Source organism: Eptatretus burgeri, chromosome 6 (assembly GCF_056783735.1).
Source record: "Eptatretus burgeri isolate ZD-2024b chromosome 6, Ebu_testis_v1, whole genome shotgun sequence".
Classification (NCBI taxonomy): Eukaryota; Metazoa; Chordata; class Myxini; order Myxiniformes; family Myxinidae; genus Eptatretus; species Eptatretus burgeri.
In genome coordinates this window covers 114361406-114388430 of record NC_140966.1, presented here as the reverse complement: position 1 = coordinate 114388430, position 27025 = coordinate 114361406, and the positions used below count along the sequence as shown (strand labels likewise).

Below are 27025 nucleotides of genomic sequence, written 5' to 3'. Positions count from 1 at the left end.
CTCTCTGGAAAATCCTCTATTTCTCTTTGCCGATGACTCCACCCTCTGCCGTACCATCTGTCATCCCTCAGACCGGCAAGCAGCAGCTTCTTCGCTCACTGCAGATCTGGATAAAATCACAAACTGGTCCAACACGTGGAACATGTCTTTCAATCCAGACAAATCTCACACTCTCACTATGTCTCTTCGAAAGGACCGTTTACAAAACCCCCATCCACTTTCTCAACAATCCTCTGGAAGAAGTCTTTTCTTTCAAGCTTCTAGGTCTCACTATCTGCCATGACCTTTCCTGGGAAAGTCACATTTCCAACCTTGCCTCAAAGCCAGTCGCCGACTGGGAATCCTCCGTCGTGCTAAGTCCTTCCTCGGCCCTCTTGAGCTCCTGACCACTTACAAAGCTTTTGTCCGTAGCCTGATGGAGTACTGCTCTCCCCTCTGGGCTGGTGCTCCTGCCTCCCACCTTTCTCGACTTCACGCTGTCGAAACCAGGGCTTTTAAGATCATTGGCATCTCCCGCAATGAAGCTGAGTCTTTGGGCCTCTCACTCAATCACCGCAGGTTGGTCGGTGGTCTTTCTGTCTTCTACCGACTCCTCTCCAGCCTTGCCCCCCCTGCTCTCTCTGTGATTTGTCCCAACCACATTTCCACAGGTCGCTCAAGGTCCGCCAACAACCCCCTTCTGGTAAAACTACCAAAATCACGAATCACTGCTCATCTTCACTCTTTCATTCCTCTTTTTTCCCGCCTTTGGAATAAACTTCCTCACTCTATTCTTTCCCATTCTTCCCTCCAGGCTTTCAAAACAGCTGTTCACCACCACCTCTTATCTTCCCCCATCCAAATCCTCGATCTTTTCTACCCCCGATAATCCACCCAAGCCCACTTCCTTCAATTCTCCTGCTTTCCTTCCTGAAAGTCCCTTTAATGTCCATCTTCCCCTCGCCATGTTCCCCGTCCCATCCCCATCCTTCCCCATCCTTCCACAGTTCACCTGTGTCTGTTCCCCAATGTTTTGTCCCTTCCACTCCCGCCCCTCTTGTCTCATGCCTCCTTGCTGTGAGTTGTGTGTTAGCTCTCATACGAGCCTCGACCAAGGTATACAAAAAAAAAAAAAAAAAAAAAAAAAAAAGTTGGGTGTCCTGTCTGCCAGCATTACTTACACATATAGACGTTAACTGGGTGTCCCATCTGCTGGCAATTACTTGGTGTACATTAAAGATCCCACAGTGTCCTTCGTGGAGTCGGCGAGCTATCGCCGGCCCCATGTACAAATTCCTACCCTAACTTACAGGGGACACTGCACAAGCAGCACAGTCGCATCTTCAGCCAATGATGCTGCCCTGCATCCTTGTGTTGCACATGAAGGAAGAGGAAGAAGACAATAAGAAGAATTCTGAACAATTTATTGGTTTATGAAATTGGTTGTAACTGTCAAGGCTTTGTTCCAAATGTTGGTGAAAACAACAGGTTTGATAATGGCAGCATTCATCCTGTTCAGTGCTCGTGGTCCTCAGGCTTGTCCAAAATGATCCAGATCTATTTGAATCGACTGAAGTCGGGTCTTTGAGATTTTCAAGGTGTTTCTCGAACCAAGTACGGACAATCCCCATAGGTTGGCATTCATGGGGAAGAGGAAATTCACCATTGAGTATACTGAGAAAGGCAGTACCATTGTTGTGACGTCGTTGATACCCAGAGTACTCCAGGAAGTGACGGAACCCCAAGCTCAGTGGCTGTTTTTGTCTCATCTGACAGGTGTGTGTGTGTGTGTGTGTGTGTGTGTGTGTGTGTGTGTGTGTGTGTGTGTGTGTGTGTGTGTGTGTGTGTGCGTGCGCGTGCGCGCGCGTGCACGTGCTCTATTCCGAGCCTTAGATCATACAAAAAATACATAAATTTTGAGCAGATCCAGCACCATTGCCTGATGCATCATCACGCTGGGAGGCGTTAGGGCTCTCACCACATTGCAGAGTAAGGCAGTGAGTAGTTCAGCGACCTCCAAAACATCATAAGAAGTCACCTTTACAGCACTTACTGCTTTGCGTTGTGGGAAGAAAATGCACATTGGGAGAGAGTGTTATTTCGAGCTGAGCTGTGTGTTCCCAATACTTTGATTAATATAGTGTGCAGACGAACAGAGCAGAAGCAGCGCAGCCAGCTCGATGAAGAACTCGCACATTAGGAGGGAAATCTGAACCGGGTTCGTGTTCCATGTGGATGGCTTTCCAAGTGGAGTATTATATACGGAAACAATATCACGGCAAATTGAAGCAGTTGATTTTCACATAATATTCCCATAAATTGGACACGTACGTCCACTGGCAGTGTTAACAAGGCACGCACGGCCCGTTACATTTCTCGTAAAATGGTTATTTAATATTGCCTTCATTTACAAACCGCTTTGTATGCCACCTCGAGGCATACCACGAGCAGAGAGGAGGAAAGAAGCAGAAAAGAAGGGGGAACAAAGATCGCAACGAGGCAGGACTTATGGGCCCGTGAACCCCCACGCAAAGGAGATGGTGTGCAACGCTCTTGTGAGACCCCTCGGTCCACCAAAATAGACTGTTCAGTTCAGACCAGGCCTGAGAATGAACACAGTTCACCTTGTCATGTCCTCCAGGCGTGACCTTTCCTCGTTGACCGTTACACCTACCTATAAGTTGTCCGCCACTAGCACAAGCCATCTTGGTATTCATCGTGGCAGGTATTTCCATTCGACACACTATTATGGTTCCACAAGGAAGGTGTCCGTCGTTTCCCGGTTTTTGAAGAACAATTTTTCCATTTGATTTTTGAAGTTTTTTTTTTCAATTTCCGATTATTTAAAAAAAAGAAATTCACATTTTCAATTATTTCATTTTGTTATTTTTTTTTTTCGAATTTCAATTTTACTTTTTTCAATTATTTAATTCTCAATTTTTTATATTTTCAATTGTTTAATTTTTTTTCAATGACTAATTTTTCCATTTTTATTTTATTATTATTATGGTCCCTGGAGAGAGGCATTGTGTTTTTAGTCTTGGTGTCCTTGGTGTCGTGGCTTTTTGGAAAGAAAAAAAAAGTTTTTTTCATTATGAGGCAGAATTGACTAATATTAAGGCTACAAATTGGCTAATATTACCAGTTGGCTATTCTGGGAACCATCAGAGATCTCCGATCGCCGTCATCTAATTTATTCAGTGCTCCGACATTCTATCTCAAGGCACTTCTTAATGCTATATCATGTAAAGGTATAATTGGTATTTCTCTCCAGGGTATAGAATAAGGCTGCTTTCACCTTTTCTAAAAGTCTTGGCAAGTCAAACTCTGTTATTTTATTTAACTGTTTCAACCTCTGGAGGAAGTAAAGTTCAGTATTTTGGTTTCCTGGGTCTCATGATCTGATGTAGGGTAAACTATGTTATCAATCTTGCTTCCATACAGCCAGATGTTGGTTGGGTATACTCTGCTCGGCCATGTCCTTGGGAACTCTTCAAGTTTTCCCATCAGGTGCAAAGTATTTATGTGCGCCTTCATGGGATGTCTGTCTCTTCCATGTGCTGGGGTTCCTGTATCCCACATTGCTTTTTTGTGGATGCTCGAGGCTAAGGCCTTGGACACCATTTGTATTTCTCATGGATAAAATTGATTGCATTTGTTAGTCATCCCCTTGCATTGCAATTGCACTCCTCTCCCAAGACCCAACAAAGGTGCTTTGGTGGCCTCGTAGTCATCCCCTTCCTTAGTTTTTCATCGCACTACAAGCCTCTACCTTCAAACCTCCACCTTCTCGGTCATATTTCCTTGCTTATGGGCCTCCAAAGACCGATGAATTATCATTCCTTCACACATTCGTAATTGAGCTCCCTGAGAACTTCTACTCTTTTGTCCCCCATTTTCTCTCACCTTGTGCCCCTCAACCCCCCCCCCCCCCAATAAGCACAATATGACTCTGTGTGTCAGTTTGGGATCTAAAATAATTCACTTCTTCTCTCGTCTGTCTGCGACCTACCTTTGAGTGTATGGATATCCATCCTTCACGTAATTTCCCACCAAATTTCTCGAAAGCTTGAGCTTCTCCTGTAAATGGATGAGGGGTGTGTGTGTCTGTGGCATGTTTTTTGTGGAGTTCTACTGGAGCATTCTGATGTGGAATGTGACACACCAAAATTATTGTCATGATTTCCTGAGTTGATTAGGCTAATTAACTACAAAGAACCCGGAAGAATTCCCATGTTTTAAACACAAGCCATGTTAAGGTGTATAGAACAGCTTAATAGGTCTTTCCATTGCATGACATTCTAGTTACAAAATAAATAACCATCAAAACAATAATAACATTGTAAAAAAGCATTTATTAACAATAAATAGAGCAATCAGAGATTGCAGACCCTCACCAGGACTTGTTTTGTGTGGTGTTTGTGTACTGGTGTGTTACGTAATTAAGAAGAGACATGATTGGAACAACCACTTTATAACTGCTGGCAGTGATGACCAAGACATCCCACTTTGATCGGACACGTGACTCTGACCTATGACGTCTATTATTATTCAATTGAATTCAGAATTCAAATATAATGGAAGACCAAATGGGAACAGTCCTGCATTGGAGTCATCAGAATGAACCCAAACAATCAATAAACAAAGATGAAGTCATCAGGAGTAACATGGATAGGAGTCGGGTTTCAGCTGCTACTCCTCAACCCTCAAATCCATCCAGGCACAGCCAAGTGAGCCTCATTAAAATAAATAAATTAATAAATAATTCTGGCTGACAGACCATACATCTGATCAGGTTGAAATTAAAACGTAGATTCACCATCACGACTCGGTCATAATTGTCAAGTTTCAAGTCGATCAATGTAGTGGTTCAAGAGAAATAATTGGCTTTTTTTTTTAATATTTTTGCTCATTCCGATAGGGCTGCCAGACCATGTGACTTATCGATAATTATTCGTGTACACCTTGGTATCCCCAAGGATTGGGAAACATGTGTGAAGTTTCCCCTCGATCTGTCAAGCCATTCTGGAGAAGATTTTTAAGGGTTTTTGGGTAAATCTAATATGGGTGCCAAACCATGTGATCTCTGATGTCATAGGTGTGAACATTTTGTTCCTCATGGATAGGTGGTCATAAGTATGATGTTGCCTCGATCCAATCAGCCCTTTCAGAGATTTTTGAAGGTGTAAAAAAAAAAATCAAAAAACAACAATATGGCTGCCGAACCACGTGACCAATGACACCATCAATTTTTTTCTGTGGCCCAATGTATCCCTTGATGACCTACAAAAATGTTCATACAGATTGGATGTGGTGTTCTAGGTATGCAATTATGATGTCATAACGAAGGCACCTATGACATAAACTAGAATGAAAGTCTTTGATGTCACGCCATCATCAGATATGCCTCCACCCACATTATTACGTCATGATACATACTTTTACCAAGTTTGATCAAATACCCTGAACCCAGATTTAAAATATTAAATAATTCTGGCTGCCAGACCATGCATCCGATCAGGTTGAAATTTAAAACGTATATTCCATATGTCTACTCGATCATAACTGCGACATTTCACATTGATTGATGAAGCGGTTCAAGAGAAATACTTTTTAAAGAATTGCGTTAAAACCAATATGGCTGCCAGACAATGTGACCTATTAATTATTTGTGAACACCCTGGTATCCTAAATGGTTGGGGAACATGTGGGTGAAGTTTCCCCTCGATCTGTCAAGCTGTTCTGGTGAAGAAGATTTTAAAATGTTTGTTCTTCAAAAACATCATAGCTGCCAAACCATGTGACCTATGATGTCATAGGTGGAGATCTTTTTGTTCTTCATGGATAGGCGATCATACCTGTAAAGTTTCACCTCGATCTGTTCAGCCGTGACAGAGAAGAAGATTTTTGAAGGTTTTATGTTAAAAAAATAACATGGCTGCAGAACCACGAGCATCATCATAACATGACGTCATCAATTTTTTTGCCTATTACAATTTAGCCATGGACGACCCTCAACGCTTTTCATACTGATTGGATAAAGCGTTTGACGTGCAATTATGACGTCATAACTAAGTCACATATGACATGAAAAAAATCACACTTGTTTACCATGGGGTTTTACTTCACATGCACCAAGTTTCAATATTTTCCATGGAGCGGTTTCAGAGATACAAAGGTCCAAAGTTTTTAGTTTTTACCAAAATGGCTGCCACATCACGTGACCTATGACATCATAGTTATCACACAAACCTTCTACATGAGTAGTCACATCTATAGTGAAAAATTGGTAAAAATTATATGGTTAAAAAAAAACCCATGCTGCCCCGCTTCGATCAGACACCTGACACACGACGTCCTGTATTTCTCAAATCAAATTCAGAAAGGATGGCCGATCACGTCTTTGAAGTTTCACGTTGATCGGATAAGCGTTTTTTGTCCAACATGGCTGCGAGACCATGTGACTGATGATGTTGAAATTTTCAACAAATATTCCCCATGCCGAGTCGTAATATTAAAAAAAAAATTATCTGAAAATGCTTCGCCTTTCGAATGTGAGGCTTTGCAGTGATGATCCACGACTGTTGCTACAAATAATTTTTTTTAACAATGACCTCATCAATCACATGATGTGGCAGCCACGTTGGTTTTAAGGGAATAATTAAACAATTATTTATCTGAAACCATTTAACCTATCAATACTACACTTTGCATTGATGATCCATTGAACTTGTTGCATAAATTTGACTTAAAATGACGTCATTAGTCACGTGGTGTGGCAGCCGCATTAGTTTCCAGGAATATATTAAAAAAATTATATTCCAGAAACCGCTATAGTGATTGATGCGAAAGTTTGCAGTTGTGATTCACTGCCTTCGCTCCATGTAACACAATGTGTTTCACATTGGTCTGTTAAGTGGTTTTGGAGAAAAAGGTTTTTAAATTTTCGGTTTTCAAACTAACATTGCTGCCAAACCACATGATCAATGGCATTGAAAATTTGGAGTCTGCCCACAATTTGGAAGAGGATCACATGCGTGAAGTTTCGTTTTGATCGTTTAAGTTTTGTTTTTCTATCCAATATGGCTGCAACACCACATGACCTATGACGTCATATTTTCCACACTGTGTGCAGCTATATTGTTCAATAAGTGGTAAATTTTGCTTCAATCAGATAAGCGGTTCCAGAGAAAACATTATTTAATGTTTTTCTTCCAACCAATATGGCCACCAAACCACGTGACTTATCAATCATTCTTTGTCACCCGAGTAGCCCCAAGGCATGGTGAATAGGTGTGTTAAGTTTCCCATCAATCTGTCAGCTGTTCTGGAGAAGAAGATTTTTGAAGGTTTGAGGGTAAATCCAAGATGGCTGTCAGACCATGTGACCGATGACATCAGAGTTATCAAACTTTATTCAATATGGCTAGTTGATTATTTGTGCAGTTTCACTTGGATCTTTAAAGTGGTTCTGGAGAAGATTTCCCCCCCCTTGTTTTTTTTTGTTTTTTTTAAACAATATGGCTGCAAAACCACACAACCGATGACATCTTTAAAAACATTTTCTGTCGACCAATCTGTCCCGAGATGAACCTCAAAATTTTTCATACCGATCGAATGCAGCGCTCTACATGTCAAATTTTGACCAGGACACCACTTCACCAATGACATCATAACCAAATCACCCTTATTCCCCATGTAGAGTTGCCAGATGCCAAGTTTCAATTTTTGTCCTTGGTGCAGTTTATGAGATGGAGGTCCAAAGTTTTTTCCGTTTTTTCCAATATGGCTGCCACACCACGTGACTTATGATGTCATAATTATAATTTAAACGTTCTGCATGATCGTCTCTCCAACGGTGAAAATTTTGTCTCAACCCAACAAGTGGTTGCAGAGAAAAACACCAAAGTTCTGTGCGGACAAACAAACAAGCAGACTAACGCACGCAACCAACCAATATACTTGAAAAATGTTCAATTTTCGCAAGTAAAAAAGATGTTGCGCAAAATCCACCCCCCCCCCCTCTCCAAAGGTTGTCATGGATACATCAAATTTTCCATTTCATTAAGATTAAAATTGACAATCTTAATCAAAGCTCAGGTCAATCGGATGAAAATTTATTATTTTTCAGATTGAAATTGATGATTTCAGAAGTTTGACCTTGAGTTGACCTTTGACCTTTTGATCTCAAAAATAGTCTGTTTCCAAATTCAGCGATGCACTATGAAATTGCTGTTTAATTTCCAAGTCAATCAGATAAAAATTGACGATTTTAGAAGTTTCACCTTGAGTTGACCTTTGACCTCAAATCGTCGGTTTCCCAATTCAATGACGCAACATGCAAATGCTGTTCAACTTTCAAGTCAATCGGATGAAAAATAACGATTTTAGAAATCTGACCTCAAGATGACCTTTTACCTCAAAATCAATCGGCCTCTTTCAACTTGGTAAAGTTTCATGACTGTCGGTTTAGAATTGTGACCTGGAGGCGATAGACAGACACAGCATAACAAAATTGACCGACCAATAGACTTAAAAAATCTTCGATTTTACAAGCAAACAAACAAATGGACGCAAATGCAATAACCTCTCCTCCAGCGAGGGCAATCAATACAAAGAATATTAACAACAACAATAATATCAGTATCTCATGGCAATAACAATAACGAACGTAAAATCTCCACCCTGGCTGAAGTACATCTGGGCTTGGTGAAAGACAAGCGAATTAATGCTCAAGCAGTACAGCAGGTGGGTATGCCACAAGGCTGCGAAGACCAATGAAAATTGGGTCCATCGGACGAACAGGCCCACTGGTCGCCTATTCAAACGATGCAACAATAAACGGTTGGAAGTTTGTCTCAAGTGAGGACACGTGGGTTTTGCCATAAACATGCACTTTATTCTCAACAAAGGTCCACAACATCAAACCACGACCCACACACTCGAGTATATGCTTTGGAAATTTAATTGCAGAGTTTTTCACTTCGACATGTTTATAATCTATGAGGATATTCCACACGGAGACATAATTAATAGATGGTAAAAATAAATAAATTCACCGACGACGATGTTCTCTTGGTCAGCATGACATGAGAAAGCCCAGGAGGTCCCACGAATGACTGATCCGTGATGTTCTACTGTGGCATGAGCAGAAAGACCATTAGGGATCAGGAGGGTGAAATGAGAGGCCCCAGCTTATTAATGGACCAGCATCTGTCCAGAGAGGTGTTAAGTTGGTCACCTCACCACCTCGTGAGTTCAACGATGAGGCGAAATTGAACAACTTCGGATTTTTTGGATGGGAAAACTTGAAACTTCATGGAAGTTCGGTTTCTTCCTCTGCTGAGCTCGGTCACTGCTCGTTCCAGCAACGTTGAGGACCCAGATTTGATGCTAATTGCTTGTGAAAGCTTCCACCTCTGTGCAGTGGTCCAAAACACGAGGTTTGAAATAAAATCCACGAAATTGTATTTTTAAGGACGATCAATTAAAACACCTCAATAATGCTCCCTTTTGTCATCTGCAGGTTTTTAATTGCCCATAGCAACTCGACTTTGGTGCAGCCCATTGGCATTTATGGGACTTGAACTGACCAACAAAAATATGACCACACTTAGCACACCTGAACCTATTATTATTTAGCATATGAGAACCTATTATTATAGATCCTTCCCCATCATGGAATTGAGTGAGATGGACGAAGATCATTTGATGTCATCTGCGCATGAGCTACAAACTACCTGATAATCTCAACATGACCTGCACAAACCAGCTGACAATCCCACCATGACCTGCACAAACCACCTGATAATCTCACGATGACGACACAAACCACCTGACAATCTCACGATGACCGACACAAACCACCTGACAATTCACCATGACTGACAGAATCCAACTGACAATCTCACCATGACCGACACAAACACCTGAAAATCTCAACAAGACCGACACAAACCACCTGACAATCTCACCATGACCAACACAAACCAACTGACAATCTCACCATGACCGACACAAACCAACTGACAATCTAACCATTACCGACACAAACCACCTGATAATCTCACCATGACCGACACAAACCAACTGACCATCTCACCATGACCGACACAAACCACCTGATAATCTCACCATGACCTATACAAACCACCTGATGATCTCACCATGACCGACACAAACCACCTGATAATCTCACCATTACCTATACAAACTACCTGACAATCTCACCATGACTGACACAAACCACCTGACTATCCCACCACGACCTTTTCAAACCACTCGATGATCTCACCATGACCGACACAAGCCACCTGATAATCTCGCCATGACCGACACAAACCAGCTGACAATCTTATCATGACCGATACAAACCAACTGGTTTCGAACCCCCCCCATCCACTTTCTCAACAATCCTCTGGAAGAAGTCCTTTCATTCAAGCTTCTGGGTCTCACGATCTGCCATGATCTTTCCTGGGAAAGCCACATTTCAAACCTCACCTCCAAAGCCAGTCACCGACTGGGAATCCTCCGTCGTGCAAAGTCCTTCCTCGGCCCTCTTGAGCTTCTGACCACTTACAAAGCTTTCGTCTGCAGCCTGAGGGAGTACTGCTCTCCCCTCTAGGCTGGTGCTCCTGCTTCCCGCCTCTCTCAGCTTCACGCTGTGGAAACCAAGGCATTTCGGATCATTGGCATCTCTCGCAATGAGGCTGAGTTTTTGGGCCTCTCACTCTCACACCACAGGCTGGTCAGTGGTCTTTCTGTCTTCTACCGTCTCCTCTCCAGCCTCGCCTCCCCCCCCCCGCTCTCTCTGCGATTTGTCTCCACCACATTTCCGCAGGGCGCTCAAGGTCCACCAACAACCCCCTTCTGGTAAAACTGCCAAAATCACGAATCACTGCTCATCTTCACTCTTTCATTCCTCTTTTTTCCTACCTTTGGAATAAACTCCCTCACTCTATTCAATCCCATTCTTCCCTCCACGCCTTCAAAACAGCTGTTCACCACCCCCTCTTATCATCCCCCATCCAAATCCTTGATCTTTTCTACCCCTGATAATCCACCCCAAACCCACCGACTTCAAATTCCCTGCTTTCCTTCCTGAAAGTCCCTGAAATGTCCATCTTGTATTCCCCATGTTCCCCGCCCCCATCCCTCTCCCTTCCACAGATCTCCGAATGTCTCTGTACCCCACTGTTTTGTCCGCACTCCCGTCCCTCTTGTCTCATGCCCCCCTTGCTATGCATTGTGTGTTCGCTCTCACACAAGCCTCGACAAGGTATACAAAAAAAAAAACTGACTCTCACCTTGACCGACAAAAACCACCTCACAATCTCACCATGACTGATCCAAACCAACTGACAATCTCACCATGACCGAAACAAACTAACTGACAATCTCACCATGACCGACACAAATCAACTAACAATCTCACCATGACGATGCAAACCACCTGACCATCCCACCATGACTTATGCAAACCACCTGTCCATCCCACCATGACCTATACAAACCAACTGGCAATATCAGGATGACTGAGACAAATCACCTCACAATCTCACCATGACGAACACAAATCACGTGACAATCTCACCATGACTGACACAAATCACCTGACGATCTCACCATGATTGACACAAACCACCTGACAATCTCACCATGACCGACACAAATCACCTGACAATCTCGCCATGACCGACACAAATCACCTGACAATCTCACCATGACTGACACAAACCACCTGACAATCTGACCATGACTGACACAAATCACCTGAGAATCTCACCATGTCTGACATAAACCACCTGACAATCTCACCATGACCGACACGAACCATCTGAAAATCTCACGATGACTGACACGAACCACCTGACAATCTCACCATGACCTATACAAACCACCTGACAATCTCACTATGACCGACATGAACCATCTGACAATCTCACGATGACCTATGCAAATCACCTGACAATCTCACGATGACCTATACAAACCACTTGACAATCTCACCATGACCGACGCAAACCACCTGACAATCTCACCATAACCGATATGAACCACCTGCCAATCTCATCATGACCTATACAAACCACCTGACCATCCCACCATGACCTATTCAAACCACCTGACAATCCCACCATGACCTATACAAACCACCTGACAATCTCACCATGACCTATACAAACCACCTGACCATCCTACCATGACCTATACAAACCACCTGACAATCCCACCATGACCAATACAAACCACCTGGCCATCTCACCATGACCGATACGAACTACCTGCCAATCTCACGATGACTGATATGAACTCGCTGGCAATCTACTCATTACCTATGGACCACAGACTCATGCAAAGCCTTTTGGATTCTGTGGACCCTGTAGTTCCGACGAGATGATCACTTCATAAACAAATAAATATCTCTCACCCTCCTCTCCAGCCATCACAACCCTTCCCACCTACCCCTTCCCCAAACCACGAGTAATGGGATTTACATGACTTTCCACAAAGGTCATGCTCATTTGTTTAATGGAAAACACTTTATTTGCGAAATTCCATTTGTTTGTTGAATCTCTAACCACACTGTTTGAACTCAGCAGAACTTGGAACTGTGGACATCTCAATTGAACTTGATCGAGAGCTGGTCCAGAGTCTCCATTCGCCGTCAAAACGGTGGAATTTTGGGCATTGAACCTACCGAAAAGCTCCACACCGCCCAGGTGAACCTCGTTCGAAAAAGTGTTCACCTTTATGTTGGCAATGCACATTTGTGTGTGAGCTAAATTCCGACCCACGTGATACAATGCGTCATTCTCCAATCGCACCTAGTTTGAATATGGTGAGGCACATTTGGGTCGTACATGCTTTGTGACGTTCTCCCTGTCTTACGATATGTATATGTATATGTATATATGTATGTATATATATATATATATATATATATATATGTATATGTATATATATATATATATATATATATATATGTATATGTATATATATATATATATATATATATATATATATATATATATATATATATATATATATATTGAACCGAGAGCGGCACGATGTGAACGGAGAGAAGTCCATCATGGTCAAAGTTTGAATTGGAGGCGACAAGTATTACATGGAGCACATTTATAGCAAGAGGTGTCCGCAATACGGATCATATATGAGCATTTGCTTTATCTACAGGTAAATGGGAGCTTTCAAGGTTGTGTGCATAAGAGGACCTCGTGAAACGGCTCACAATAGTGGCAACTGTGTTGACTGTGAAGCAGGGAAAAGGATGTGGCGTCGGCGTCGGCCCGGAGACTTGGCTCCAACGTGGGTACGTCCGAGCGCACTCAGGCGGTACAGGCGACTCCCGAGTTCGGCGAGCACGCATGTGCTGAGACCGCTGCACCTCTTCGTGAGAACACGTGGCATGGCGCTGGAGAACACACGAGGATGAGGGTAAGTACAGCATGGCAAAACGTCCCGCACGGACAGTCGTGTACGTACACACACACACACACACACACACACACACACACACACACACACACACACACACACACACACACACACACACACACACACACACACACACACACACACACACACACCTCAAGGATGATCTCTCAGGTTCTCCATCAATTCAAGTTCAATGAAAGTATCAGTGTCATCAATGAATTAAACATGGTAATAATACCATTTCATCAAATATCTGCTCAAAGTTAATGGATAAACTTAGTTCCCATTGCCAGTTATTCATATTGGCCACATTTTGCTCCTGAAAAGGACCTACCAAGTCCGGTTGAGCTCATTATGCAAGACCTTTTGTGAGCAACATCCAAATTCCTGTGGATTGTGTAGTCCTAAAAAATTAAATTCATTCTGTTTAGGTCGCTCGATCTTGAAGGACTGCGTGACCATAACAGATTAATTTTCCCGGTGAGTACGGGATGAAAAGAGTTCCATGTCCATCGGGTTCATTTGGCACAGATTGGCATCTCCGAACACAATGACCACGGCGGAAAGCTAACAGGAATAGCCGAGCGAAGCTCTTAAGCATGGACCCAATCTGCCCTTCTAACGGGATACTTATCCGATCCTCTACGCACCATACTTCCCACTCCCCATGACCACACCAACTCTCATTAAAACAGGAATTTGTTATGGAGATAAAACGGGAGTAAGCGGAACAGAGCCATGCTGTGGCTATCACAGACAGCAATAAATAATCTATACAAATAAGTGTGTGTGTGTGTGTGTGTGTGTGTGTGTGTGTGTGTGTGTGTGTGTGTGTGTCAGTGTCTCCTCCGTAACTCCAAAACTATAAAAACCTATCAACCTGAAACCTTGCATGCATACCGTGAAAACTCCAAGGAAGTGCAAAAGTGAAAATTGGGTGTTTGGGTTAATTAAAACACTCCTTTTGAAAATACTTAACGGCGTTATTTAATTATATCCGTCATCAGGAACATCCTTGGTCACCTCACTCTCTGGGGTCTTAAGGCGTTTCCTGGGTAACTTCGCTGAGGTCTGAATCCGCCATGTTTTTTGGCCTGCTCAACCATGCCTTGACTTGGAACGGGCCGCAACGATTTCTCAACGACAAAGTTTTTTTTTTTCACTTTCCTCACTCATATCGATTGCCTGTTCATCAGAGCTACGAATTGTACACATCACTTTTGTAAAGGATATCGTTTTCAGATTAGTCCCTTGGAGCGATTTCATGCATGATATGATACGATTTTCCACGATCTACTCTCACGGACTAATTAAAATATATCATTGAAATATTCTTTCGGTTTTGAGGATTGCATCGAAATAAGTGTCAAAATCTGGAGTGACATCTGATCATTTAAAGAAACAACGAGTCTTATAACGAAGCCGATCTCCCTATTTACTTCAAGCAAGCAAGGCTATGTTCACTCCTTCATATACATGCAAGAAAATGTGAAAATTCCAAAGCATTAAACGAATCTTTTACTCCTATTTGGAGAATTATATTGAATGAACAAAAAAGTTAAGAATGTGCCAAAATTAACCAGCTTCATTGAGCGACTGTACGTATATCTTCTTCTTCTTTCGGCTGCTCCTGTTAGGGGTCGCCACAGCGGATCAACCATCTCCATTTCGCTCTATCCTCCACATCTTCCATTGACACTCCAACCACCCACATGTCCGCCCTCACCGCATTGATGAACCTCTTCTTTGGCCTTCCTCTTCTCCTCCTGCCTGGCGGCTCCATCTTCAGCATCCTTCTCCCGATATACTCCGCTTCCCTCCTGTGCACATGTCCAAACCATCTCAATCTCGCCTCTCTCACTTTGTCTCCAAACCGTCCTACCTGCGCTGTCCCTCTAATATACTCATTCCTTATCCTGTCCATCCTCGTCACTCCCAATGAGAATCACAGCATCTTTAACTCTGCCACCTCCAGCTCCACTTCCTGTCTTTTTGTGAGTGCCACCGCCTCCAAACCATACAACATAGCTGGTCTCACTACCTTCTTATGTACTTTCCCCTTAACTCTTTCAGCTACCCTTCTGTCACAAATCACTCCTGCAACTCTTCTCCACCCACTCCATCCTGCCTGCACTCTCTTTTTCACTTCTCTCCCACACTCTCCGTTACTTTGGACAGTTGATCCCAAGTATTTAAACCCATCCACCTTCCCCACCTCAACTCCTTCCAACCACACTATACCACCACCCTCCCTCTCATCTACGCACATGTACTCTGTATTACTCCAACTGACTATCATTCCCCTTCTCTCCAGTGTGTACCTCCACCTCTCAAGGCTCGCCTCAGCCTGCTGCCTACTCTCCATGCAGATCATGATGTCATCCGCGAACATCATAGTCTATGGAGACTCCTGTCTGATCTCGTCCATCAACCTGTCCATCACCATTGCAAACAGGAAAGGGCTCAGAGTCGATCCTTGGTGCAATCCCACTTTTACCTTAAACTGGTCCGTCATTCCTACCGCACACCTCACCGCTGTCACACTGTCCTCATACATATCCTGCACAATCCTCACATACTTCTCCACCACTCCCGACTTCCTCACACAATGCCACAACTCCTCTCTTGGCACCCTATCATAAGCTTTCTCTAAATCCACAAACACACAACGTAACTCCTTCTGGCCTTCCCTATACTTCTCCATCAACATTCTCAAAGCAAACATCGCATCAGTGGTGCTCTTTCCTGGCATAAACCCATATTGCTGCTCACAGATCGTCACCTCTCCTCTCAACCTTGCTTCCACTACTCTTTCCCACAACTTCATGGTGTGGCTTAACAACTTTATCCCTCTGTAATTTCCACAGCTCTGCACATCACCCTTGTTCTTGAAAATCGGAACCAGTACACTTAATCTCCACTCCTCCGGCATCCTCTCACTTTCCAAGATTTTATTAGACAATCTGGTTAACAACCCCACTGCCATCTCTCCCAAGCACTTCCATGCCTCCACTGGTATTGTCATCTGGGCCAACCACCTTTCCACTCTTCATCCTCTTCATAGCAGTCCTCACTTCATCCTTACTGATCCACCCCACTTCCTGATTCACTATCTCCACCTCTTCCAACCTTTTCTCTCTCATTTTCTTCATTCATCAGCTCCTCAAAGTACTCCATCCACCTTCTCAACACACTCTCCTTGCTCGTCAGCACATTCCCATTTGCGTCCTTTATCACCCAAACCTGCAGCACATCCTTCCCAGCTCGGTCCCTCTGTCTTGCCAATTGGTATAAATTATTTTCCCCTTCTTTTGTATCCAACTTCTCATACAGCTCGTCATATGCCTTTTTCTTAGCCTTTGCCACCCCTCTCTTTGCCTTTCGCCGCCACTGCTTGTACTCCTGCCTACTTTCTTCATCTCTCTGACTATCCCACTTCTTTTTTCGCCAACCCCTTCTTCCTTATATTTTCCTGTACTTCCTCGTTCCACCATCAAGTCTGCTTATCTTCCTTCCTCTGTCCAGATGTCACATCAAGTACCTTCCTAGCTATCTCCCTAACCACCATCCAACACCTGTCTCGCCTCCTCCCTAAATTCCACGCAACAGTCTTCCTCCTTCAGCTTCCACCATCTGGTCCTTGGTTCAGCCCTCACTCGCTTCTTCAACCTCACCTCCAAAATCATCCTACAGACCACCAATCGATGCTGTCGAGCTACACTCTCCCCTGCCACCACCTTACGGTCTCTAATCTCTTTCAGGTTGCATCTCCTGCTTAAGATGTAATCCACCTGTGTGCACTTTCCTCCGCTCTTGTATGTCACCGTGTTCCTCCTTCTTCTTGAAATACATATTTACCACTGCCATTTCCATTCTTTTTGCAAACTCTACCATAATTTGCCCTTCCACATTTCTCTTGTTGAGACCATACCTACCCATCACCTCCTCATCCTCTTTATTCCCTTCCTCAACATGCCCATTGAAATCTGCTCCAATCACCACTCTTTCATCCTTGGATTTACTCTCCAGCACTTCATCTAACTCACTCCAGAAATCTTCTTTATATTCCATCTCACACCCCATATGCAGTGCATATGCACTGATGACATTCATCATCACCCCTTCAATTTCCAACTTCACACTCATCACTCGGTCAGACACTCTCTTTACCTCCAATACCCTCTTGACATAATCTTCCTTCAGGATTACCCCGACACCATTTCTCCTCCCGTCCACACCTTAGTAGAACAGTTTGAAACCACCTCCAATGCTCCGAGCCTTACTCCCCATCCACTTGGTCTCTTGTACACACAGTATGTCCACCTTTCTTCTCTCCATTATATCAGCCAACTCTCGCCCTTTACCTGTCATCGTTCCAACATTCAGAGTTCCAACTCTCACCTCCACATTTCTACCCTTCCCCCTCTCCCACTGCCTCCAGACTCGCCTTCCCCATCTCCTTCTCCTCCTTCGCCCAGCAGTAGCACAATTCCCACTGGTTCCCTGCTGACCACCGGTACTGGTAGCGGTCGTTGGTAACCCGGGCCTCGACCGATCCGGTATGGAAATTCGTTTTGTTGTCCACATAAATGATTTGGCATAGGTTTTTACGCCAGATGCCCTTCCTGACGCAACCATGGCCGTCTCTTACGACACACAGGGATATGGTACACCTATTCTAACCAGGGCATACACCCGGGGCATACACCGGGGCATGAGCTACTGTACGTATATGATTTAATGTATTCACTATGAGACCGCATGCCCTGTACCCCCAGAGGGACTGATTATCCATCATGTCTGTCAAATCAATGTCAATATTGACAGAGGCTTCGCGAGGTGCTCTTCAGGGGATCAAAGCAAATCTGGTGAAAAACAGACATTTTATAAAATAAAGTTATAACGTTTGCTTGGACCGCAAATGATGCACCACATGACGTGTGTACAGACGACCAGGCAACATGGAGTATTATCTGCAATGTTTATTTCATGGGCGATTGAAATTTGCGATGTCTCCAGGGTTGTTCTACATCAAGTAGCAACTCCTTTGTGGATAAAGTCATTATTTGAACGAATTCATTTTATTTCTTTCACTGTTGCATGGGTGGTGAAGACTGGCTTTAAACTTGCTCGTGCATGGTGAAGATTGTGCTCCGTCATCCTGAGTAAGCGGTTCGTGCTCCTTCATCCTGAGCAAGCGGTTTGTGCTGCGTCATCCTGAGCAAGCGGTTTGTGCTGCGTCATCCTGAGCAAGCGGTTTGTGCTCCGTCATCCTGAGCAAGCGGTTTGTGCTCCGTCATCCTGAGCGAGCGGTCCGTGCTCCCACATCCTGAGTAAGTGGTTCATGCCCCATCTTTCTGAGTGAGCGGTTCGTGCTCTGTCATCTTGAGCGAGCGCTTCGTGCTCTGTCATCTTGAGCAAGCAGTCCATGCTCCATCATCCTGAGGGAGCAGTTCGTGCTCCGTCATCCTGAGCGAGCGGTCCGTGCTCCATCATCTTGAGCAAGCAGTCCATGCTCCATCAACCTGAGCGAGCGGTTCATGCGCCATCATTCTGAGCAAGCAGTTCGTGCTCCGTCATCTTGAGCGAGCGGTTCGTGCTCTGACATCCTGAGCGAGCGGTTCGTGCTCCGTCATCCTGAGTGAGCGGTTCGTGCTCCGTCATCCTGAGCGAGCGGTTCGTGCTCCGTCATCCTGACCGAGCGGTTCGTGCTCCATCATCCCGAGCGAGCGGTTCGTGCTCCGTCATCCTGAGCTTGCGGTTCATGCTACGTCATCCTGAGCGAGCGGTTCGTGCTTGGTCATCCTGAGCTAGCGTTCCGTGCTCCTTCATCCTGAGCGAGTGGTTCGTTCTCGTTCATCCTGAGCGAGCGGTTTGTGCCCTGTCATCCTGAGCGAGCGGTTCGTGCTCCTTCATCCTGAGTCAGCGGTTCGTGCTCCATCACCCTGAGTGAGCAATTCGTGCTCCGTCACCCTGAGTGAGTGGCTCGTGCTCCGTCACCCTGAGCGAGCGGCTTGTGCTGCGTCACCCTGAGCGAGCGGTTCCTGCTCCGTCACCCTAAGCGAGCGGCTCATACGAGCTGTGAAATATCACCCAATTTCCAAGCCATTTGCCATGTTAAGGTGTTTTCTAAATAAAACTTCTTCTTCTTTCGGTTGCTCCCGTTAGGGGTCGCCGCAGTGGATCATCCGTTATGATCCGCATAATGATTTGGCACAGGTTTTACGCCGGATGCCCTTCCTGACGCAACCCTTGTCGCCTCTTACGACACAGGGATATGGTACACCTATTCTAAACGGGGCATACACCGGGCCCAGTACACTGGTACTCACTTCGCCGACTTCGGAAGAATGACAGGCTGAGTCAACCCCCTGGTGTATTAATTCAAGCGTCCAACGGGGCGTGAACTCGGGACCTTTTGGATCCCAAGCCGCTACCCTAACCACTATGCCAACAGCAGGCGAAGGTGTTTTCTAAACTACCGAGCCAAATTTTTTTCCACCCATCACAGGGTGCTCTTTATAAAGATTAATGTTTGTGAACATCTCCCTGAAACGTCAACATAAGTGCAACGTTGTTTTTCGATGAAAACTTCTCAGATTTTTCGGTTGTATGCAGTACACACTGTAGTCTGTAATCACATTGACTCCAAACTGCCGATTCCAGGAAAATTGCAGATATTGGCAAAGCAGTTGTGTGTGTGTGTGTGTGTGTGTGTGTGTGTGTGTGTGTGTGTGTGTGTGTGTGTGTGTGTGTGTGTGTGTGTGTGTGTGTTCATGTGTTCATGTGTTCATGTGTTTCAAAAAGCATAACATATTCTCTCTGCTTACTCCCCTGCCCCCATATCTCTCTCTATCCCTCTCTCTCTCTCTCTCTCCCTCTCTCTCTCTCTCTCTCCCTCTCTCTCTCTCTCTCTCACCCCCTCTCTCTCTCTCTCTCTCTCTCTCTCTCTCTCTCTCTCTCTCTCTCTCTCTCTCTCTCTCTCTCTCTCTCTCTCTCCCTCTCTCCCTCTCTCTCTCACCCCTCTCTCTCTGTCTCTCTCTCTCTCTCTCTCACCCCTCTCTCTCTCACCCTCTCTCTCTCACCCCTCTCTCTCTCACCCCTCTCTCTCTCACCCTCTCTCTCTCACCCCTCTCTCTCTCACCCCTCTCTCTCTCTCTCTCTCTCTCTCTCTCTCTCTCTCTCTCTCTCTCTCTCTCTCTCTCTCTCTCTCTCTCTCTCTCTCTCTCTCTCTCTCTCTCTCCCTCTCTCTCTCTCTCTCTCGCGCTCCCTCTCTCTCTCTCTCTCTCTCGCGCTCTCTCTCTCTCTCTCTCTCTCTCTCGCCCCCTCTCTCTCTCTCTCTCTCTCGCTCTCTCTCTCTCTCCCTCTCCCCCTCTCTCTCTCTCTCTCTCTCTCTCTCTCTCTCTCTCTCTCTCTCTCTCTCTCTCTCTCTCTCTCTCTCTCTCTCTCTCTCTCTCTCTCTCTCTCTCTCTCTCTCTCATCCCTGCTCTACCTCCTCCCAATACAGTGCAGCACCCTCCTTCCACACCTCTCCCCCCTCTCTCTCTCTCGCACTCTCTCCCTGTCTGCCTCTGCACAAATCCGGATGGTGGTTATGTCTGGACGATATTTTTCTCCAGACGTTTTTGGATTGGAGTTCATCTGTAGATGTATCAGAGCAGTGTTTGTCTCCGGACAGCTTGGCTCTGAATGCATACGGGTGCTTTTTTTTGTTTGTTTGTTTGCAATGTCGAGGCTCATATGGGAGTTAAAATTTACAGAAAGGATTTTATATCCAGAGGGGAGTTTATCTCCAGATGTGTCCAAATGGGAGTTTATCTCTGGATGTGTCCAAATATCTTATATAAATCCCACAAACTCTGAATGATATCTCAAACTGTACAAGTCCCACAAACCATGAATGATATCTAAAACTGTGCAAATCCCACAAACCATGAATGATATTTCAAACTGTACAAAGCCCACAAACCATGAATGATATCTCAAACTGTGCAAATCCCACAAACCATGAATGATATCTCAAACTGTGCAAATCCCACAAACCATAAATGATATCTCAAACTGTACAAAGCCCACAAACCATGAATGATATCTCAAACTGTACAAATCCCACAAACAATGAATGATATCACAAACCATGAATGATATCTCAAACTGTACAAATCCCACAAACCATGAATGATATCTCAAACTGTGCAAATCCCACAAACCAAGAATGATATCTCAAACTGTGCAAATCAAACCCACAAACCATGAATGATAACTCAAACTGTGCAATCCCACAAACCATGAATGACATCTCAAACTGTGCAAATCAAACCCACAAACCATGAATGACATCTCAAACTGTGCAAATCCCACAAACCATGAATGATATATCAAACTGTGCAAATCCCACAAACCATGAATGATATCTCAAACTGTACAAATCCCACAAACCATGAATGATATCTCAAACTGTGCAAATCCCACAAACCAAGAATGATATCTCAAACTGTGCAAATCAAACCCACAAACCATGAATGACATCTCAAACTGTGCAAATCCCACAAACCATGAATGACATCTCAAACTGTGCAAATCAAACCCACAAACCATGAATGACATCTCAAACTGTGCAAATCCCACAAACCATAAATGATGTCTCAAACTGTACAAATCCCACAAACCATGAATGATATCTCAAACTGTACAAATCCTACAAACCATGAATGACATCTCAAACTGCACAAATCCCACAAACAATGAATGATATCTCAAACTGTGCAAATCCCACAAACCATAAATGATATCTCAAACTGTACAAAGCCCACAAACCATGAATGATATCTCAAACTGTGCAAATCCCACAAACAATGAATGACATCTCAAACGGTACAAATCCCACAAACCATGAATGATATTTCAAACTGTACAAAGCCCACAAACCATAAATGATATCTCAAACTGTACAAAGCCCACAAACCATGAATGATATCTCAAACTGTGCAAATCCCACAAACCATGAATGATATCTCAAACTGTGCAAATCAAACCCACAAACCATGAATGATATCTCAAACTGTGCAAATCCCACAAACCAAGAATGACATCTCAAACTGTGCAAATCAAACCCACAAACCATGAATGACATCTCAAACTGTGCAAATCCCACAAACCATGAATGACATCTCAAACTGTGCAAATCCCACAAACCATAAATGATATCTCAAACTGTACAAAGCCCACAAACCATGAATGATATCTCAAACTGTGCAAATCCCACAAACAATGAATGACATCTCAAACGGTACAAATCCCACAAACCATAAATGATATTTCAAACTGTACAAAGCCCACAAACCATAAATGATATCTCAAACTGTGCAAATCCCACAAACCATGAATGATATCTCAAACTGCACAAATCCCACAAACCATGAATGATATCTCAAACTGCACAAATCCCACAAACCATGAATGATATCTCAAACTGTGCAAATCCCACAAACCATGAATGATATCTCAAACTGTGCAAATCAAACCCACAAACCATGAATGACATCTCAAACTGTGCAAATCCCACAAACCATGAATGATATCTCAAACTGTACAAATCCCACAAACAATGAATGATATCTCAAACTGTGCAAATCCCACAAACCAAGAATGACATCTCAAACTGTACAAATCCCACAAACCATGAATGATATCTCAAACTGTACAAATCCCACAAACAATGAATGATATCTCAAACTGTGCAAATCCCACAAACCAAGAATGATATCTCAAACTGAGCAAATCAAACCCACAAACCATGAATGATATCTCAAACTGTGCAAATCCCACAAACCAAGAATGATATCTCAAACTGTGCAAATCAAACCCACAAACCATGAATGACATCTCAAACTGTGCAAATCCCACAAACCATAAATGATATCTCAAACTGTACAAAGCCCACAAACCATGAATGATATCTCAAACTGTACAAATCCCACAAACCATGAATGATATCTCAAACTGTGCAAATCCCACAAACCAAGAATGATATCTCAAACTGAGCAAATCAAACCCACAAACCATGAATGATATCTCAAACTGTGCAAATCCCACAAACCATGAATGACATCTCAAACTGTGCAAATCAAACCCACAAACCATGAATGATATCTCAAACTGTACAAAGCCCACAAACCATGAATGATATCTCAAACTGTGCAAATCCCACAAACCAAGAATGACATCTCAAACTGTGCAAATCCCACAAACCATAAATGATATCTCAAACTGTACAAATCCCACAAACCATGAATGATATCTCAAACTGTGCAAATCCCACAAACCATGAATGACATCTCAAACTGTGCAAATCAAACCCACAAACCATGAATTACATCTCAAACTGTGCAAATCCCACAAACCATAAATGATATTTCAAACTGTACAAATCCCACAAACCATGAATGATATCTCAAACTGTACAAATCCCACAAACCATGAATGACATCTCAAACTGCACAAATCCCACAAACCATGAATGACATCTCAAACGGTACAAATCCCACAAACCATGAATGATATCTCAAACTGTGCAAATCCCACAAACCATAAATGACATCTCAAACTGCACAAATCCCACAAACCATAAATGATATCTCAAACTGCACAAATCCCACAAACCATGAATGATATCTCAAACTGTACAAATCCCACAAACCATGAATGACATCTCAAACTGTACAAATCCCACAAACCATAAATGACATCTCAAACTGCACAAATCCCACAAACCATAAATGATATCTCAAACTGCACAAATCCCACAAACCATGAATGACATCTCAAACTGCACAAATCCCACAAACCATGAATGATATCTCACACGGTACAAATCCCACAAACCATGAATGATATCTCAAACTGTGCAAATCCCACAAACCATGAATGATATCTCAAACTATACAAATCCCACAAACCATGAATGATATCTCAAACTATACAAATCCCACAAACCATGAATGACATCTCAAACTGCACAAATCCCACAAACCATAAATGATATCTCAAACTGTACAAATCCCACAAACCATGAATGACATCTCAAACTGTGCAAATCCCACAAACCATGAATGACGTCTCAAACCGCACAAATCCCACAAATCATAAATGATATCTCAAACTGTGCAAATCCCACAAACCATGAATGATATCTCAAACTATCTCAAACTGTATCTCAAGCAGCAGCTTCTTCGCTCACTGCAGATCTGGGTAAAATCATCAAACTGGTCCAATACGTGGAACATGTCTTTCAACCCTGACAAATCTCGCACTCTCACTTTGTCTCCCCAAAGGGACCGTCTGGAACCCCTCCCATCTACTTTCTTAAAGGCCCAGTCACACCTTGACGTTTTAGCCAGCAATGGCAACGTATCAAAATGTACGTAAAACGCTGGCTTACGTTGAACTTTTGATGTTTTTTTTTGAGATTCGGACATATTCATAACGAGTTGGTTGTATGCATAACATATTAGTAACGGACACAGAACGTTTCGTTGTCTTATAGATAACTTATACCAACGAATGCTGAGCCTGTTGTCGGCCTTCACAACCTATGCCCAACGATAGTCTAACTTCTGCATAGCGCTGCACGTATCGCCAATGATGTCGTGACGTAGCCTATTAAAAGGCTGCCGCACAATGATTCAAATCATAACTGCCGGAGAAATGGAAGTGTCAACATCGCAGTCACACCTTGGCGATCTTGCCAGCGTATGGCGACTTCTGAAAAATGCGTCTAAAACGCTGGCGCACGTCGAATACGGCATGGGTAAGTTTGGTATGCGTGAATAGAACGCTAAAGTACGCTATCATACGTCGTATTAAGTGGAGTACGTCTTGTAATTTTAAACGTGTTAAACATTTTACGACGTACTTGCCGAATGCCTCACACGTTCCGCATGCGATGGGAATAAGTTGTACGCAGTACGCACGATATGCGATCGTTGACACACGTCGACACACGTTACTTGTAAGGTACTCATAAGTCGAAACACGTCAAGGTAATGGTTAGCATCAGTGTTCCAGACTCCCTGTTTTTTTTTTTTTTTTCCTTTAGTATGACGGTGATGTTGACACTTCGATTTCTCGTGCGGTTATGATTTAAATCATTGAGCGGCAGCCTATTAATTATTTCATATTATAACCGCACCAGAAATCGAAGTGTCAACATCACCGTCATACCGAAGAAAACAAATTAAAAAACCAGGGAGTCTGGAACACTGACGCTAACCATTACCTTGAAGTGTTTCGACTTATGAGTACCTTACAAGTAACGTGTGTCAACGATCGCGTAACGTGCCGACAACACGTAAGTCATAGGTTAGAAATAAGTTTCGGGTACGATAAACATTACCTCGACGTGTTTCGACTTATGAGTAACGTGTGTCGACGATCGTGTAACGTGCCGACAACACGTAACTCATAGGTTAGAAATAAGTTTCGGGTATGATAAACATTACCTCGACGTGTTTCGACTTATGAGTAACTTACAAGTAACGTGTGTCGACGTGTGTCAACGATCGTGTGACGTGCCTACAACTTATGGCCAGCTTTATGCGGAACGTGTGAGTCATACGCTGGCATAAGTCTTAAAATTTCAAGCATGGAAAATTTGAGGACAACCGCAAAGTACAACGTTTAAAGCCAGCGTACAACGACGTATGGCAGTGTTTTTCAGCGTGCTCTCAATGTTATCAAAACTTACCCATAACGTATTCGACGTGTACCAGCGTTTTACACAAATTCTCCAAAAATCGGCATAAGCTGGCTAAAACGTCAAGGTGTGACTGGGCCTTAACAATCCTCTTGAAGAAGTCCTTTCATTCAAAGTTCTGGGTCTCACTATCTGCCATGATGTTTCCTGCGAAAGCCACATCTCCAACGTGGCCTCCAAAACCAGTCACCGACTGGTAATCCTCTGTCGTACAAAGTCCTTCCTTGACACACCTGAGCTTCAAACCACTTACAACGTTTTCATCTGCAGCCCGATGAAGTACTGCTCTCCCCTCTGGGCTGCTGCTCCCGCCTCTGACATTTATCAGTTCACGCTGTGGAAATCAAGGCATTTAAGATCATTGATATCACCCGCAATGAAGCTGAATCTTTGGGTCTCTCAATCTCTCACCACAGGCAGGTCGATGGCCTTGCCCCTTCTGGTAAAGCTACCAAAATCAAGAATCACTGCTCACCTTCACTCTTTCATTCCTCTTTTTCCCACCTCTCGAACAACCTCCCACACTCTCTTCAATCCCATTTTTCCTTCCACGTATTCAAAACAGTTGTTCACCACCATCTATCTTCCCCTATCCAAATCCTCCATCTTTTCTACCCTCATCAATCCACCCCAAACCCACCTCCTTCAAATTCCCTGCTTTCCTTCCTGAAAGTCCCTGTAATGTCCATCTTGTTTACCCCGTGGACCCCGCTCCATCACTCTCTCTCTCTCTCTCTCTCTCTCTCTCTCTCTCTCTCTCTCTCTCTCTCTCTCTCTCTCTCTCTCTCTCGCTATCTCTCTCTCTCTCTCTCTCTCTCTCTCTCTATCTCTCTA

At 43.7% G+C, this 27025-nt stretch overlaps 1 protein-coding gene across 2 annotated transcripts in view; it reads right to left on the bottom strand.

Annotated features, from left to right (window-relative positions):
- Positions 1-13049: 13049 nt before the first annotated feature.
- The window catches only part of LOC147025666 (uncharacterized), a 37803-nt gene continuing 23827 nt past the window's right edge, over positions 13050-27025 (bottom strand). For both annotated transcript variants that reach the window (XM_085883686.1, XM_085883687.1), the window contains one exon: positions 13050-13414. In XM_085883686.1, the coding sequence (XP_085739812.1) occupies positions 13228-13414 (187 nt within the window). In that variant the 3' untranslated portion in view covers positions 13050-13227. The remainder of the gene's footprint in view (positions 13415-27025) is intronic.